General features: G+C 47.3%; 1 protein-coding gene across 3 annotated transcripts in view; it reads right to left on the bottom strand.

The window, feature by feature from the left end:
- Positions 1-1,766: 1,766 nt before the first annotated feature.
- TUBGCP2 (tubulin gamma complex associated protein 2) overlaps positions 1,767-15,330 on the bottom strand; it is a 71,407-nt gene continuing 57,843 nt past the window's right edge. For all 3 annotated transcript variants that reach the window (XM_038743946.1, XM_038743947.1, XM_038743948.1), the window contains exons 15-19: positions 13,783-13,903; positions 8,691-8,834; positions 5,511-5,639; positions 4,041-4,204; positions 1,767-2,367 (exon numbers count right to left, since the gene is read on the bottom strand). In XM_038743946.1, the coding sequence (XP_038599874.1) occupies positions 2,226-2,367; positions 4,041-4,204; positions 5,511-5,639; positions 8,691-8,834; positions 13,783-13,903 (700 nt within the window). In that variant the 3' untranslated portion in view covers positions 1,767-2,225. The remainder of the gene's footprint in view (positions 2,368-4,040; positions 4,205-5,510; positions 5,640-8,690; positions 8,835-13,782; positions 13,904-15,330) is intronic.

The raw sequence follows: 15,330 nt of genomic DNA on the forward strand, positions 1-15,330 counted from the left end.
GAATCCCAGTGCAAGGGTGAGGAGGAGGGAGTGGGGGAAGAGGAAATGAAGGCTTAGTCAGGGAAGGCCTCTTGGACGACGCGTGATTTCGATAAGGCTTTGAAGGTGGGGAGAGTAACGGCCTGTCGGATATGAAGAGGGAGGGGATTCCAGGCCAGAGCAGGACGTGGGCAAGAGGTCGGTGGCAGGATAGACGAGAGGGAGGTTCAGTGAGTAGGTTGACATGAGAGGAGCGAAGTGAGTGGGCTGGGTTGGAGTAAGAGAATAATGAGGCAGGGTAGGAGGGGGAGAGCTGAGTGAGTGCTTTAAAGCCGACGGTAAGGAGTTTCTGACTGGCGAAGAAACGGTTGGGCGGTTCCTGAAGAGTGGGGAAACACGGACTGAGCGTTTATGTAGAAAAACCTCCTCCAGGAGGCCTTCCCAGACTGAGCCCCTTCCTTCCTCTCCCCCTCGTCCCCCTCTCCATCCCCCCATCTTACCTCCTTCCCTTCCCCACAGCACCTGTATATATGTATATATGTTTGTACATTTTTTTTTTTAACTCTATTTTATTTGTACATATCTATTCTATTTATTTTATTTTGTTAGTATGTTTGGTTTTGTTCTCTGTCTCCCCCTTTTAGACTGTGAGCCCACTGTTGGGTAGGGACTGTCTCTATGTGTTGCCAATTTGTACTTCCCAAGAGCTTAGTACAGTGCTCTGCACATAGTAAGCGCTCAATAAATATGATTGATGATGATGATGATGTAGAAAAAGGATCCAGGCAGCAGAGTGAAATATGGACTGGAACAGAGAGAGAAAAGAGGCAGGAAGGTCGACAAGGAAGCTGATACAGTCATCAAGGCGGGATAGGGTAAGTAATAATAATAATGATGGTATTTGTTAAGCGCTTACTGTGTGCAAAGCACTGTTTTAAGCGCTGGGGAGGTTACAAGGTGATCAGGTTGTCCCACGGGGGGCTCACAGTCTTAACCCCCATTTTCCAGATGAGGTAACTGAGGCACAGAGAAGTGAAGTGACTTGCCCAAAGTCACACAGCTGACAACTGGTGGAGCGGGGATTTGAACCCATGACCTCCGACTCCAAAGCCTGGGCTCTTTCCACTGAGCCACGCTGCTTCTCGAGTAGTAGTTGGATTGTACTTCCCAAGTGCTTAGTACAGTGCTCTGCACACAGTAAGCGCTCAATAAATACAAGTGAATGAATAAATGAATTATCGCGGTAGCAGTTTGGACGGAGAGGAAAGGACGGATTTTAGCCATGTTGTGAAGGTTGAACTGACAGGATTTAGTGACAGACTGAATATGGGAGTTGAGTGAGAGAGAGAAGTCAACACTTGATCGACTTTACGAACTTTCACAGTGCCTAGAATGGATCACGTGACAAGCGCTATACAAATTAATGATGACCACATTCTCGGGAATTCATTCCTCTTTTTTTATTTTGGGTAGAACAGCTACTACCTTATTACCCTAACTCCACGCCTTGTCCACCATCGGTTCTAAACTCTCATTTTGTTGTCGCCTCAAGTTAGCTCGACCGTCCCCACCTTGGATGGATCCTGATGGCTGAAGAAAAGCAACTACCGTCAGAGGGTCCAAAATAAATATCCCTCACCATGATTTTTTTCTTTTCGTATTTACATTTTTAATAATACTTGCTATAAACATAACATAGTAATATGTGCACATCCGAAGCACACACACACACACACACGCTCACTTTCGTTTCAGTCTCTCACGAGCTAAGCATGAAACACAGTCTATTTTCCGAAAACCAGGTGGTCTTTTCCTTTATTTGAGCGCACCGAAAATACTGCGACAAATAAAAACTGGACTCTTACAATGTTGAATTACTCAGAACGCACTTGAGTGGATTTAATCAAACTACTCGACAGACTGCAAGCAAGATGTGCTAAAAATGCGAAGGACAGGCCTGTAGCTCTGATACATTCGCAGACATACCGACGTAGACAATTAATTCTGTTCGTAGATACACCGACGTAGACTATTAATTCTGTCCACGCACAGACACTTTTGGAGCTGATAAAAAAAAAAAAGGAGTTTTAAATACAGTCTCGGAAGTTCAGGGATAACTTACAGCTCAACGGGTGTTGACATTACGTTCGGGCAGGGGGTTCTGAGGAGCCGAACGCCTTCTTGGACGGGAAAAGGTTCGCCCGCTTGCGTCCGGCGAACCGGTGGATAGCAGCAGGAGGTCCCGGTCATTGATTTGGCACCGCCGTGGTGATCCTGGGGACGGCTGCCTGCGTGGCACGGGGCGGAGGGCCCTGAGGAGCCGCTTTCTGACTCCTTTCGGCAGATAAGCGCTCCAGCCGTTCTGTGTAGAATCCGTTGAAATCCAGCCTGGGGGAGGTGGGGAGGGAATTGAGGCTCGCACTCGAAATCTTTTACCGGGATTGGATCAACGCTGTGTCACGTTCAAAAATCTTTTTATTTTTTATGGTATCTGATAAACGCTATGCGTCCGGCACTGTTCGGGTTAATCGGGCCGAATATCGTCCTCTAGACTGACGCTCACTGTGGGCAGTGGATGTGTCTGTTTGTTCTTAATATCGTCCTCTAGACTAACGCTCATTGTGGGCAGTGGATGTGTCTGTTTGTTCTTATACTGTACTCTCCCGAGCGCTTTTCGAAGAGTGCTTCTGCACACAGTAAGTGCTCAATAAATATGAACAGAACATAACAGAATCCTTTCCAAAAACCTGACTGCTGAGCAAGGGATGGCCACCTGCAGTATCACTTCCCAACTAAATCACAGCCCCCGACCCCTCTAGATTGTCAGCTCTTCGTGGGAAGGGAATGTGTCTTTTTATTGTGCTATTGTCCTCTTCCAAGTGCTTAATACAGTGCTCTGCACACAGCAGGTGCTCAATAAAGACGACTGACTGACTTGACCCTTGCCCAGAGACAACTGCCACAGAACAGCAGCTCTTAAAAGCTGCTGCCGAGGCGGAGGTCGGATTAATTTTATTTCCGAAGGGAGTCCTCCATTTTGGTCCCGTGCAGACAGGACAGAAGGCAGGCCCGGGTAGGCCCCGCAGCCCCCAAGGCCTTGTGGCTCAATGGAAAAGAGCCCGGGCTTTGGAGTCAGAGGTCATGGGTTCAAATCCCGGCTCCGCCAATTGTCAGCTGGGTGACTTTGGGCAAGTCACTTCACTTCTCTGTGCCTCAGTTACCTCATCTGTCAAATGGGGAGTAAGACTGTGAGCCCCTGTGGGCCAACCTTGTAACCTCCCCAGCACTTAGAACAGTGCTTTGCACATAGTAAGTGCTTAATAAATGCCATCATCATTATTATTATTGTGGGATTCACGATGTCCAGCTGGACTCACTGCTCTTTAAATGCACCACCGACACTCTCAGAACTGAACACCTCGGCTCTGCGACGCCTAACAGTAAGATGCCGCCGTAACCTTCTTTGAAACGGTTACGTTAAAAGAAAACCAAACAAAAGACAACCCTCAGAAATTCGACATGAAAACTGAGGGCAAAATCAGTGCCCAAATTTACCAAATAAATTCGCAGCTGAAAGGAGGGTGATTTTCGGGGCAGATATTTAATCGCTTTGATTATGGGAACCAATCCTTTTTGAAATCAGTCGCATTTTTTTTTATTGTACTCTCCCAAGTACTTAGTCAAAATGTAATGATGGTATTTGTTAAGCACTTACTATGTGCCAAGCATCATCATCATCAATCGTATTTATTGAGCGCTTACTGTGTGCAGAGCACCGTACTAAGCGCTTGGGAAGTACAAGCACTGGACACTGCTCTGCACCCAGGAAGTGCTCAATAAATTCGACTGATTTACTGAGCGCTTACTGTGTACAGAGTACTGTACTAAGCGCATGGGAAAGTACAATACAAAAGACTTAGGTGATGCAATCCCTGCCCCCAAAGAGTTCACAGGGAGGTGGTGGGGGCGGGTGGAAGAGAGACAGGCTGCGGACATTAAAATGGATTCAGAAATGCTTCTCTCTGCAGAAAGTGTGGAAGGGGAGGCCGGGTTGTGCTCACCTATAGATAACATTAATCATGCTGTGCTCGCAGTCATTGGTGCTGTAGATACTTAGTTTGTCCAGGAGGTCGAGCAGATGGGTGGAAAAATTGCTATCAAATTTGTTGATCGTCGCCTCGAAGCCAGATGTCAGCTGAAGAGCGTCTGCATGTTCCGCTAAATACTAAGCGAAGGAGAGCCGCGTGAGATTCACAGAAGCTCCTGGCTTCGCATCATTCCGTCTCTTCAAGGGCTTCTCTAGTTTTTTATTTTTCCCCCGGGAGATAAACTTTTCTTCCTTTTCCTTTTCTCTTTGAAAACGGACCATGCTTTTCCAGAAAAATGGTCACTCACTAACCATCGATCGACAGTATTTCCCAAGGCTGACCATGTGCAGAGCACTGTATCCACAGGAGGGAGAATACATTAGCATTCTAGACTGAGAGCCCACTGATGGGTAGGGACCGTCTCTGTGTGTTGCCGACTTGTACTTCCCAAGCGCTTAGTACAGTGCTCTGCACACAGTAAGCGCTCAATACGATTGATTGATTGATTGATTAGCAGCAAAAGCCAGTCTCCCTGCCCTTAAGGTGCTTACAATCAAATGGTACACTCAGATACACTTTGCTCCTCTAGGGCTAACCTTCTCGTGTACCTCGATCTTGCCTGTCTCGTCATCGACCGCTAGCCCACATCATCATGATCAATCGTATTTATTGAGCGCTTACTATCATCATCAATCGTATTTATTGAGTGCTTACTATGTGCAGAGCACTGTACTAAGCGCTTGGGAAGTACAAATTGGCAACATATCATATGGCACAGTCTGACATTGGGCTGAACAGTACCTGCAGCAGGGCTGTCCGGTCTGGGAGTTGCCCCCGCCTCGGACTGTTGCTTGTCCCAGGGGATTTATTTTAGTCATTTTTTAAAATGAAAAGCAACAAACATGAGGCTTCTCATGTGTAGAGCACTGTACTAAGCGCTTGACCTTCCTCTGGCCTGGAACGCTCTCCCTCCTCAAATCCAACAATTACTCTCCCTCTCCTTTCAAAGCCTTACCGAAGGCCCATCTCCTCCAAGAGGCCTTCCCAAACTAAGTCCCATTTTCCCTCATCTCGCACTCCCTTATGCATAGCCCTGTTGTGCTCTCTTTGCTCTTCCCCCTTCCCGGCCCCACGGCACTTATTTACAAATCTGTCATTTTTTAAAATTTGTACTGATGTCTATCTCCCCCCACCAGACTATAAGCTCTTTGTGGGCAAGGACTGGCACTGTTTATTGTAGTATTATACTTTCCCAGGGGCTTAGTACAGTGTTTTGCACACAGTAAGTGCTCAATAAATATGACTAAATGAACAAATGGTGGAGAAAGACCACACTATTTAGAACCTAGGACCTTCAGACTTCCGGGCCCGTGCTCTATCCGTTAAGCCCTGAGGGCAATTTTTGCAATCTACAGAAAAGCCAGGGTCTCCTCTCCGACTTACTTTATTGGTGAGCTTCTTCTTCACAGCCTCCTCTTCCCGCTCGGCCTCCGTAGGAGGCCCCAGCATCGTCCCGTGTTCCACAGTCAGGCGGCCCAGCTCGCTGTCCAGCTTCATGCTCTGGGTGAATCTCTGAACGACCGCCAAAGAGACACAAGACGGAAAAGACCCACATGAATCCGTTCACTTACACAACTTCCAATGGTTCCCGGGAATAAAGAATGGTTAAAAATTTCTTTCCCTAATCAACTGAGCTCTTACCGTGTGCAGAGCACTGTACTAAGCGCTTGGGAGAGTACAAAATAACCGAATCGGCAGACAAGTTCGCTGCCCACAGTGAATTTACCGTCTAGAAGGAAGGGTGATGGTTGTCATTACCGTTTCAGTCTTCAAACGACAATGCAGAGATGTAGAGCTAGACTGCAAGTTTGTGGTGGGCAGGGATTGTGTTTGCTTAGTGTTATATTGTATATCAATCAATCAATCAATCGTATTTATTGAGCGCTTACTGTGTGCAGAGCACTGTACTAAGCGCTTGGGAAGTACAAGTTGGCAACGTATAGAGACAGTCCCTACCCAACAGTGGGCTCACTGGGGGAGACGGAGAACAAAACCAAACATACTAACAAAATAAAATAAATAGAATAGATATGTACAAGTAAAATAAAGATATATATTGTATATTATAATTGTACTCTTCCAAGTGCTTAGTACAGTGCTTTGCCCACAGTAAATGCTCAATAAATTCAACTGAATGAATGAATGCAGTCAGGTGTCTCCCCGGACCTCACTGTTTGGGCCCTGAGACGACACCCCAAAAACGATAAACTGATGCTAGAAACAGAGAAGCAGCGTGGCTCGGTGGAAAGGGCCCGGGCTTTGGAGTCAGAGGGCATGGGTTCAAATCCTGGTTCTGCCAACTGTCAGCTGTGTGACTTTGGGCAAGTCACTTCACTTCTCTGGGCCTCAGTTACTTCCTCTGTAAAATGGGGATGAAGACTGTGTGCCCCCGGGGGACAACCTGATCACCTTGTAACCTTCCCCAACGCTTAGAAGGGTGCTTTACACATAGTAAACATATTTTACTACACATACATATTTATTACTCTATTTATTTATTTATTTATTTTACTTGTACATTTCTATCCTACTTATTTTATTTTGTTGGTATGTTTGGTTCTGTTCTCTGTCTCCCCCTTTTAGACTGTGAGCCCACTGTTGGGTAGGGACTGTCTCTATGTGATGCCAATTTGTATTTCCCAAGCGCTTAGTACAGTGCTCTGCACATAGTAAGCGCTCAATAAATACGATTGATTGATTGATTGATTGATAGTAAGCACTTAATAAATGCCATTATTATTATTATGAAAAGGCTGGATTTGTGGGTGTGGAAGTCTGGGGCAGAATCAGAACTTGGATCAAGTGGGGCAGGTCCAGGACACAAAAACTAGGAGGGGCTTTTGGGTGTTTGTGTCGAAGGGAGCTAGAGGAGGGATTTATTGGTGTATTTGTGGAGAAGGAAGATTGGACAACTTGTGTTTCCCAAGCGCTTAGTGACGTGCTCTGCACACAGTAAGCGCTCAATAAATACGATTGAATGAATGAATGAATAATAAAATGGAAGCCTACAGAAATGAAAAAGAGCGATCTAACACCCACCACCGTAGATGAAATGCCACTGAAATAAGTTGTTATTGTTATAATTATTACAATTATCATTCTTCTTATTATGGCATTTTCTAACTGTTTATTCAGTGCCAGGCACTGGGGTAGACACAAGACTGTGAGCCCGCTGCTGGGTAGGGACTGCCTCTATATGTTGCCAACTTGTACTTCCCAAGTGCTTAGTACAGTGCTCTGCACACGGTCAGCGCTCAATAAATATGATTGAATGAATGAATGAATTGGACAAGGACCTGACACAGTTCATCATATATATTCGAGAGGTTCGCTCCCCATCCCCAGCGCCATAAAGCACACGTTCCTGTGCCCGCTTGGGGCCGTTGACGCTTCTTTCCGAAAAGGCAGAACCGCAGTGGCGTCCGGCCCCGAAGGATGGAAGGAGGCCAAGGGTCAGCAGGCAGCCAAAAAAGCCGAGAGCGGCTGGAAATTCTCCGAGGAGTCGTATTGGATAGAGCACCGGCCCGGGCTCTAATTCCAGTTCTGGCACATGTCTGCCGTGTGACCTTGAGCAAGTCACTTCCCTTCTCTGTTCCTCAGTTCCCCCATCTGTAAAATGAGGATTACTACTGGGAGACTGTGCACCCCGTGTGGGATATGGACCGTGCCCAACCTGATTACCTTGTAATACTAACTGGGGTATTTGCTAAGCGCTTAAAGTGGGCTAGACACCATACTAAGCACCAGGGTGGATACAAGCAAATCGGATTGGACAAAGTCCCTGTCCACACGGGGCTCACAGACTCAATCCCCATTTTACAGATGAAGTAACCGAGGCCCAGAGAAGTGAACATATTTTTTACTTTTGTACCTATTTTTTACTTTTGAACATATTTTTTACTTTTGTACATATTTTTTACTCTACTTATTTATTTATTTTATTTGTACATATCTGTTCTATTGATTTTATTTTGTTAGTATGTTTGGTTTTGTTCTCTGTCTCCCCCTTTTAGACTGTGAGCCCGCTGTTGGGTAGGGACTGTCTCTCTATGTTGCCAATTTGTACTTCCCAAGCGCTTAGTACAGTGCTCTGCACATAGTAAGCGCTCAATAAATATGACTGATGATGATGATGACGTGAAGTGCCTTGCCCGAGGTCACGCGGCAGACAGGTGGCGGAGCCGGGATTGGAACCCAGGACCTTCCGACTCTCAGGCCTGTGCTCTATCCGCTACGCCATGCTGCTTCCCCTATGCCATGCTGAATCTATCCCAGCGCTTAAAACAGTGCCTGGCACGTAGTAAATGCCTGGGCTTTGCAGTCAGAGGTCATGGGTTCAAATCCCAGCTCCGCCAACTGTCAGCTGTGTGGCTTTGGCCAAGTCACTCGACTTCTCTGTGCCTCAGTTCCCCCATCTGTAAAATGGGGATTAAAACTGTGAGCCCCTCGTGGGGCAACCTGATCACCCTGTAACCTCCCCGGCGTTTAGAACAGTGCTTTGCACATAGTAAGCGCTTAACAAATACCATCATCATTAAAAAAAAAAACAAAAAATCACCGTACCTGCATGCAGTTCGTAAACATGACGCAGACGGACATCAGCTTGGAAAAGATCTTCAGCAGCTCGGGGTTTGTCAGCATGCAGTCCTTCAGGCAGTTATCCAAAAAGCTGGTGTGGTGGCTGAGGACATCGTCGATGTTGGAAGCCTGTTGGGAGGGCAACGCGAGGCATTACGTGGTATTACGTCGCCAACTTGTACTTCCCAAGTGCTTAGTACAGCGCTCTGCACCCAGTAAGCGCTCAATAAATACGATTGATGATGTGAAGAAAATTCCTGTCGATCATAGTCAGTTGCAGACTATGGGAGAAGATTCCTGCCCGACTTCAGCCCCCCAAACAGTCTCATCGGCAGGAAACCGCGTGGCTTAGTGGATACAGCCCTCGCCTGGGAGTCAGGACTCGGTTTCTAGTCCCGGCTCCGCCACTTGTCTGCTGCGTGACCTTGGACAAGTCACTTCACTTTTCTGGCCTCAGTTCCCTCATCCGTAAAACGAAGACTGTGAGCCCCACGTGGGACAGGGACTGTGCCCAACCTGATTACCTTGGATCTTGAAGAGAAGCAGCGTGGCTCAGTGGAAAGAGCCCGGGCTTTGGAGTCAGTGGTCATGGGTTCAAATCCCGGCTCCGCCACTTGTCAGCTGGGTGACTTTGGGCAAGTCACTTCACTTCTCTGTGCCTCAGTTACCTCATCTGTAAAACGGGGATAATAATAACAATGATGGCATTTTTATTAAGCGCTTACTATGTGCCAAGCACTGTTCTAAGCGCTGGAGAGGTTACAAGGTGATCAGGTTGTCCCACGGGGGGCTCACAGTCTTCATCACCAATTTGCAGATGAGGTAACTGAGGCCCAGAGAAGTCAAGTGACTTGCCCAAAATCACACAGCTGACAGTTGGCAGAGCCGGGATTTGAACCCATGACCTCTGACTCCAAAGCCCGGGCTCTTTCCACTGAGCCACGCTGCTTCTCTTCAAGGTACTGCTTCTCTTCAATGAAGAATATGAGCCCCCCGTGGGACAACCTGATCACCTTGTATCCCCCCACAACGCTTAGAACAGTGCTTTGCATGTAGTAAGCACTTAATAAATGTCATTATTATTATTATTATCTACCTCAGAGCTTAATTCAGTGCCTGGCACATAGAAAGACCTCAATAAATGCCATTAAAAAATATCTATTTTACACGGCAGCTCGGTTACAAGGCAGAGAAGTCAGGAGGCATAGCATCGGAAATCACATTTCCACAAGAATTTATAGGAAGAATTTACTATCGGTACAAAACACATTCTTTCAATTGTATTTATTGAACGCTTACTGTGTGCAGAGCACTGTACTAAGCGCTTGTGATGTACAAATCGGCAACATATAGAGACGGTCCCTACCCAACAACAGTCTAGAAATGAGAATGATAATACATTCATTCATTCAATCAATCGTACTTATTGAGCACTTAACGTGTGCAGAGCACTGTACTGAGCATTTGGAAAGTGCAGTTCGGCAGCAAATAATAATAATGGCATTTATTAAGTGCTTACTTAACTATGTGCAAAGCACTGTTTTAAGCGCTGATCAGGTTGTCCCACTGGGGGCTCACAGTCTTCCTCCCCATTTTCCAGATGAGTAACTGAGGCACAGGGAAGTGAAGTGACTTGCCCAAAGTCACACAGCTGACAATTGGCGGAGCCGGGATTTGAACCCAGGACCGCTGACTCCAAGGCCCGGGCTCTTTCCACTGAGCCACGCTGTCTCTTCCCAGAGAAGAGACAAATAGAGAAAATCCCTACTCAGCAATGGGCTTACACTCTAGAAGCGGGGAGACAGAAAACAAAACAAGTACACAAGCATCAATAGCATGTATATATATGCTCTGCACACAGTAAGCGCTCAATAAATACGATTGATGATGTATATATATATATATAGATAGATAGATAGATACATATTGCTAATACCATTATATTATATATGCATACTATGTAATATAATGATAATACCAGCATTTGTTAGGTGGTTGCTCTATGCCAAGCTCAGCACTCAGCACAGGGGCGGGTAATAATAATAATAATAATAATGATGGCATTTATTAAGCGCTTACTATGTGCAAAGCACTGTTCTAAGCGCTGGGGAGGTTACAAGGTGATCAGGTTGTCCCATGGGGGGCTCACAGTCTTCATCCCCATTTTCCAGATGTACCAGATAAGCGGCTCGAATGAAGCCTCTGATCCCCCTGGGGCTAACAGCCTCAAGGGGCCGGAGAACACGTATCACCGATCGTATTTATTGAGCGCTATGTATGTAACTCCCCATTTTATAGGTGAGGAAACTGAGGAAAAAACAAGCTCAGTGACTTGTCCCACGTCACACCGCAGACAAGCCAGGACTCCCGATTCCCAGGCCCCTGCTTTCCCCACTAGGCCTCACTGTTTCCTACTGAAACAACTTGGAGAAAAGCTGATGTGTTATATGATGGTATTTGTTAAGCGCTTACTATGTTCTAAGCGCTGGGGGGAGATACAAGGTGATCAAGTTGTCCCACGTGGGGCTCACGGTCTTCATCCCCATTTTACAGATAAGGTCACTGAAGCTCAGGGAAGTTAAGTGACTTGTCCAAGGTCACACAGCAGACACGTGGCGGAGCTGGGATTCGAACCCATGACCTCTGGCTCCAGAGCCCGTGCTCTTTCCACTGAGCCACGCTGCTTCCCATGTGTTATATGGGAAGGACGGACAGATCCAGGTTACTTGGTCTTAGGAAGAGGAGGCGGCCGAGACAAGCGCTTAGTACAGTGCTCTGCACATAGTAAGCGCTCAATAAATACGATTGACTGATTGATTGATTGCCCCGGTGTGAAGGGGAGAGCGATGGGAGCCTTGCAACGCTTAATGGAAAGAGCAAGGACTTGAGAGTCAGAAGGACCTGGGTTCTAATCCCCGCTCCGTCACTCGTCTGCTGTGTGACCTTGGGCCAGTCACTTCACTTCTCTGGGCCTTGGTTATTTCATCTGGAAAATGGGGGTTCAATCCATCAATCAATCATATTTATTGAGCGCTTACTGTGTGCAGAGCACTGTACTAAGCGCTTGGGAAGTACAAGTTGGCAACACATAGAGACGGTCCCTACCCAACAGTGGGCTCACAGTCTAGAAGGGGTTGAGACTGCGAGCCTCAGGTGGGCTCAGACTGAGCCCCCTTTTTCCTCTCCTCCTCCCCATCCCCCCCGCCCTACGTCCTTCCCCCTCCCACAGCACCTGTATATAATAATAACAATGATGGCATTTACTAAGTGCTTACTATGTGCAAAGCACAGTGTTCTAAGCGCTGGGGAGGTTACAAGGTGATCAGGTTGTCCCACGGGGGGCTCACAGTCTTAATCACCATTTTCCAGATGAGGTAACTGAGGCCCAGAGAAGTGAAGTGACTTGCCCAAAGACACAGCTGACAATTGGCGGAGCCGAGATTTGAACCCATGACCTCTGACTCCAAAGCCCGTGCTCTTTCCATTGAGCCACGCTGCTTCTCTGTGAATGTTTGTACAGATTTATTACTCTACCTATTTTACTTGTACATATTTACTATTCTATTTATTTTGTTAATGATGTGCATAGAGAACAGTGCTTTGCACATAGTAAGTGCTTAACAAATGCCATCATCATCATCATCATCATAGAGCTATAATTCTGTTTGTTCTGATGACTTGACACCTGTCCCCCTGTTTCGTTCTGTTGTCTGTCTCCCCTTTCTAGACTGTGAGCCCGTTGTTGGGTAGGGACCGTCTCTAGATGCTGCCGACTTGGACTTCCCAAGCGCTTAGTACAGTGCTCTGCACACAGTAAGCGCTCAATAAACACGTCTGAATGAACGAATGACAGGGACTGTGTCCGACCCGATTAGCTTGTGCCCACCCCAGAGCTTAGTACGGGGCCCGGTGGCTCGCCCCTGCCTATTCTATTTATTTTATTTTGTTAATATGTTTTGTTTTGTTCTGTCTCCCCCTTCTAGACTGTGAGCCCACTGTTGGGTAGGGACTGCCTCTATGTGCTGCCAATTTGTACTTCCCAAGCGCTTAGTACAGTGCTCTGCACATAGTAAGTGCTCAATAAATACGATTGATGATGAGCCCACTGTTGGGTAGGGACCGTCTCTAGATGTTGCCAGCTTGGACTTCCCAAGCGCTTAGTACAGTGCTCTGCACATAGTAGGTGCTCAATAAATATGATTGATGTTGATGATGAGCCCACTGTTGGGTAGGGACTGTCTCTAGATGTTGCCAGCTTGGACTTCCCAAGCGCTTAGTACAGTGCTCTGCACACAATAAGCGCTCAATAAACACGTCTGAATGAACGAATGACAGGGACTGTGTCCGACCCGATTAGCTTGTGCCCACCCCAGAGCTTAGTACGGGGCCCAGTGGCTCGCCCCTGCCTATTCCATTTATTTTATTTTGTTAGTATGTTTGGTTTTGTTCTCTGTCTCCCCCCTCTAGACTGTGAGCCCACTGTTGGGTAGGGACTGCCTCTATGTGTTGCCAATTTGTACTTCCCAAGCGCTTAGTACAGTGCTCTGCACATAGTAAGTGCTCAATAAATACAATTGACGATGATGATGAGCCCACTGTTGGGTAGGGACCGTCTCTAGATGTTGCCAGCTTGGACTTCCCAAGCGCTTAGTACAGTGCTCTGCACATAGTAAGTGCTCAATAAATACGATTGATGATGATGATGATGAGCCCACTGTTGGGTAGGGACCGTCTCTAGATGTTGCCAGCTTGGACTTCCCAAGCGCTTAGTACAGTGCTCTGCACATAGTAGGTGCTCAATAAATACGATTGATGTTGATGATGAGCCCACTGTTGGGTAGGGACCGTCTCTAGATGTTGCCAGCTTGGACTTCCCAAGCGCTCAGTACAGTGCTCTGCACACAGTAAGCGCTCAATAAATACGATTGATTGATTGATTTCCCGGACGTCTCCCTCCCGGCTCTCCGCAGCTTCGCCACCGGAATTCCGCTCCGCTCACCTTTCCGGCTCTCGGCTCCGTGGACGACGGGTTGGTGAGAAGCGTTTACCTCCCGCTAAAACAAACCGCGGAACTCACCAGTTTCAGGTTTTTCTCCAGAACGTGCCACGTGGGCTCCATCACTTCGAACATCATGTAATACTGGATGTTCTGAACGAAGTTCAGCATCCGCTGGCGCAGGGTGAAAGCACCAGCAAACCTGGAATGACGGAAGCGGTCAGCCCGGTGTCCGCTTGGGATCAATCAATCAATCGGATTTATTGAGCGCTTACTATGTGCAGAGCACTGTACTAAGCGCTTGGGAGTCAGTCAGTCAATCTTACAGTGCGGGGCACTGTACTGAGTGCTTAGTGCTTAGAGGAGCAGCGTGGCTCGGTGGGGAAGAGCCCGGGCTTTGGAGCCAGAGGTCATGGGTTCGAATCCCGGCTCCGCCACATGTCTGCTGTGTGACCTTGGGCAAGTCACTTAACTTCTCTGAGCCTCAGTTACCTCATCTGTAAAACGGGGATTAAGACTGTGAGCCCCATGTGGGACAACTTGATCACAAGCCTTGTATCCACCCCCCAGTGCTTAGAACAGTGCTCTGCACATAGTAAGCGCTTAACAAATGCCATTATTATTATTATTATTAGTCTGAGCAGCTTCTACTGAGAAGCGGCGTGGCTCAGTGGCAAGAGCACGGGCTTGGGAGTCGTGGGGCTTGGGGGTCATGGGTTCTAATCCCACCTCCGCCACGCGTCAGCTGCGTGAACTTGGGCAAATCACTTAATTTCTCCGTGCCTCAGTGACCTCATCTAGAGAAGCAGCGCGGCTCAATGGAAAGAGCCCGGGCTTTGGAGTCAGGGGTCACGGGTTCGAATCCCGGCTCTGCCGCCTGTCTGCTGTGTGACCTTGGGCAAGTCACTTAGCTTCTCTGAGCCTCAGTTACCTCATCTGTAAAATGGGGATGACGACTGTGAGCCCCACGTGGGGCAACCTGATCATCTTGTATCCCCCCAGCGCTTAGAACAGTGCTTTTGCACATAGTAAGCGCTTAACAAATGCCATCTAAAAAAAAAAAATGGGGATGAAGACTGTGAGCCCCACATGGGACAACCTGATCACCTTGTATCCCCCCAGTGCTTAGAACAGTGCTTTTGCACATAGTAAGCGCTTAACAAATGCCATCTAAAAAAAAAAAAAATGGGGATGAAGAGTGTGAGCCCCACATGGGACAACCTGATTACCTCGTATCTCCCCCAGCGCTTAGAACAGCGTTTGGCACATAGTAAGCTCTGAACAAATACCAACATTATTATTATTATTATTATTATTCCTGCCCATGGAAATCAGTAAAAGCAGCTTGGAGTTAAGTAATCGTTACGTTGGGGGATGGGGAGACAGAAGAGCCTGTTGTTGGGTAGGGACTGTCTCTATGTGTTGCCAACTTGTACTTCCCAAGCGCTTAGCACAGTGCTCTGCACACAGTAAGAGCTCAATAAATACGATTGAATGAATGAATGAAGGAGGTGATGGAAATATACGTGAACGGCTTGGCTGGAGGGTGAGAAGTGGTACCTGTGGAAACCCAGATGATGGCCCTTGCCTTAGAAAAGGGCGAGGCTGGCAAACCAGTGGAAGACATTC

Source organism: Tachyglossus aculeatus, chromosome 3, assembly GCF_015852505.1.
Source record: "Tachyglossus aculeatus isolate mTacAcu1 chromosome 3, mTacAcu1.pri, whole genome shotgun sequence".
Lineage (NCBI taxonomy): Eukaryota > Metazoa > Chordata > Mammalia > Monotremata > Tachyglossidae > Tachyglossus > Tachyglossus aculeatus.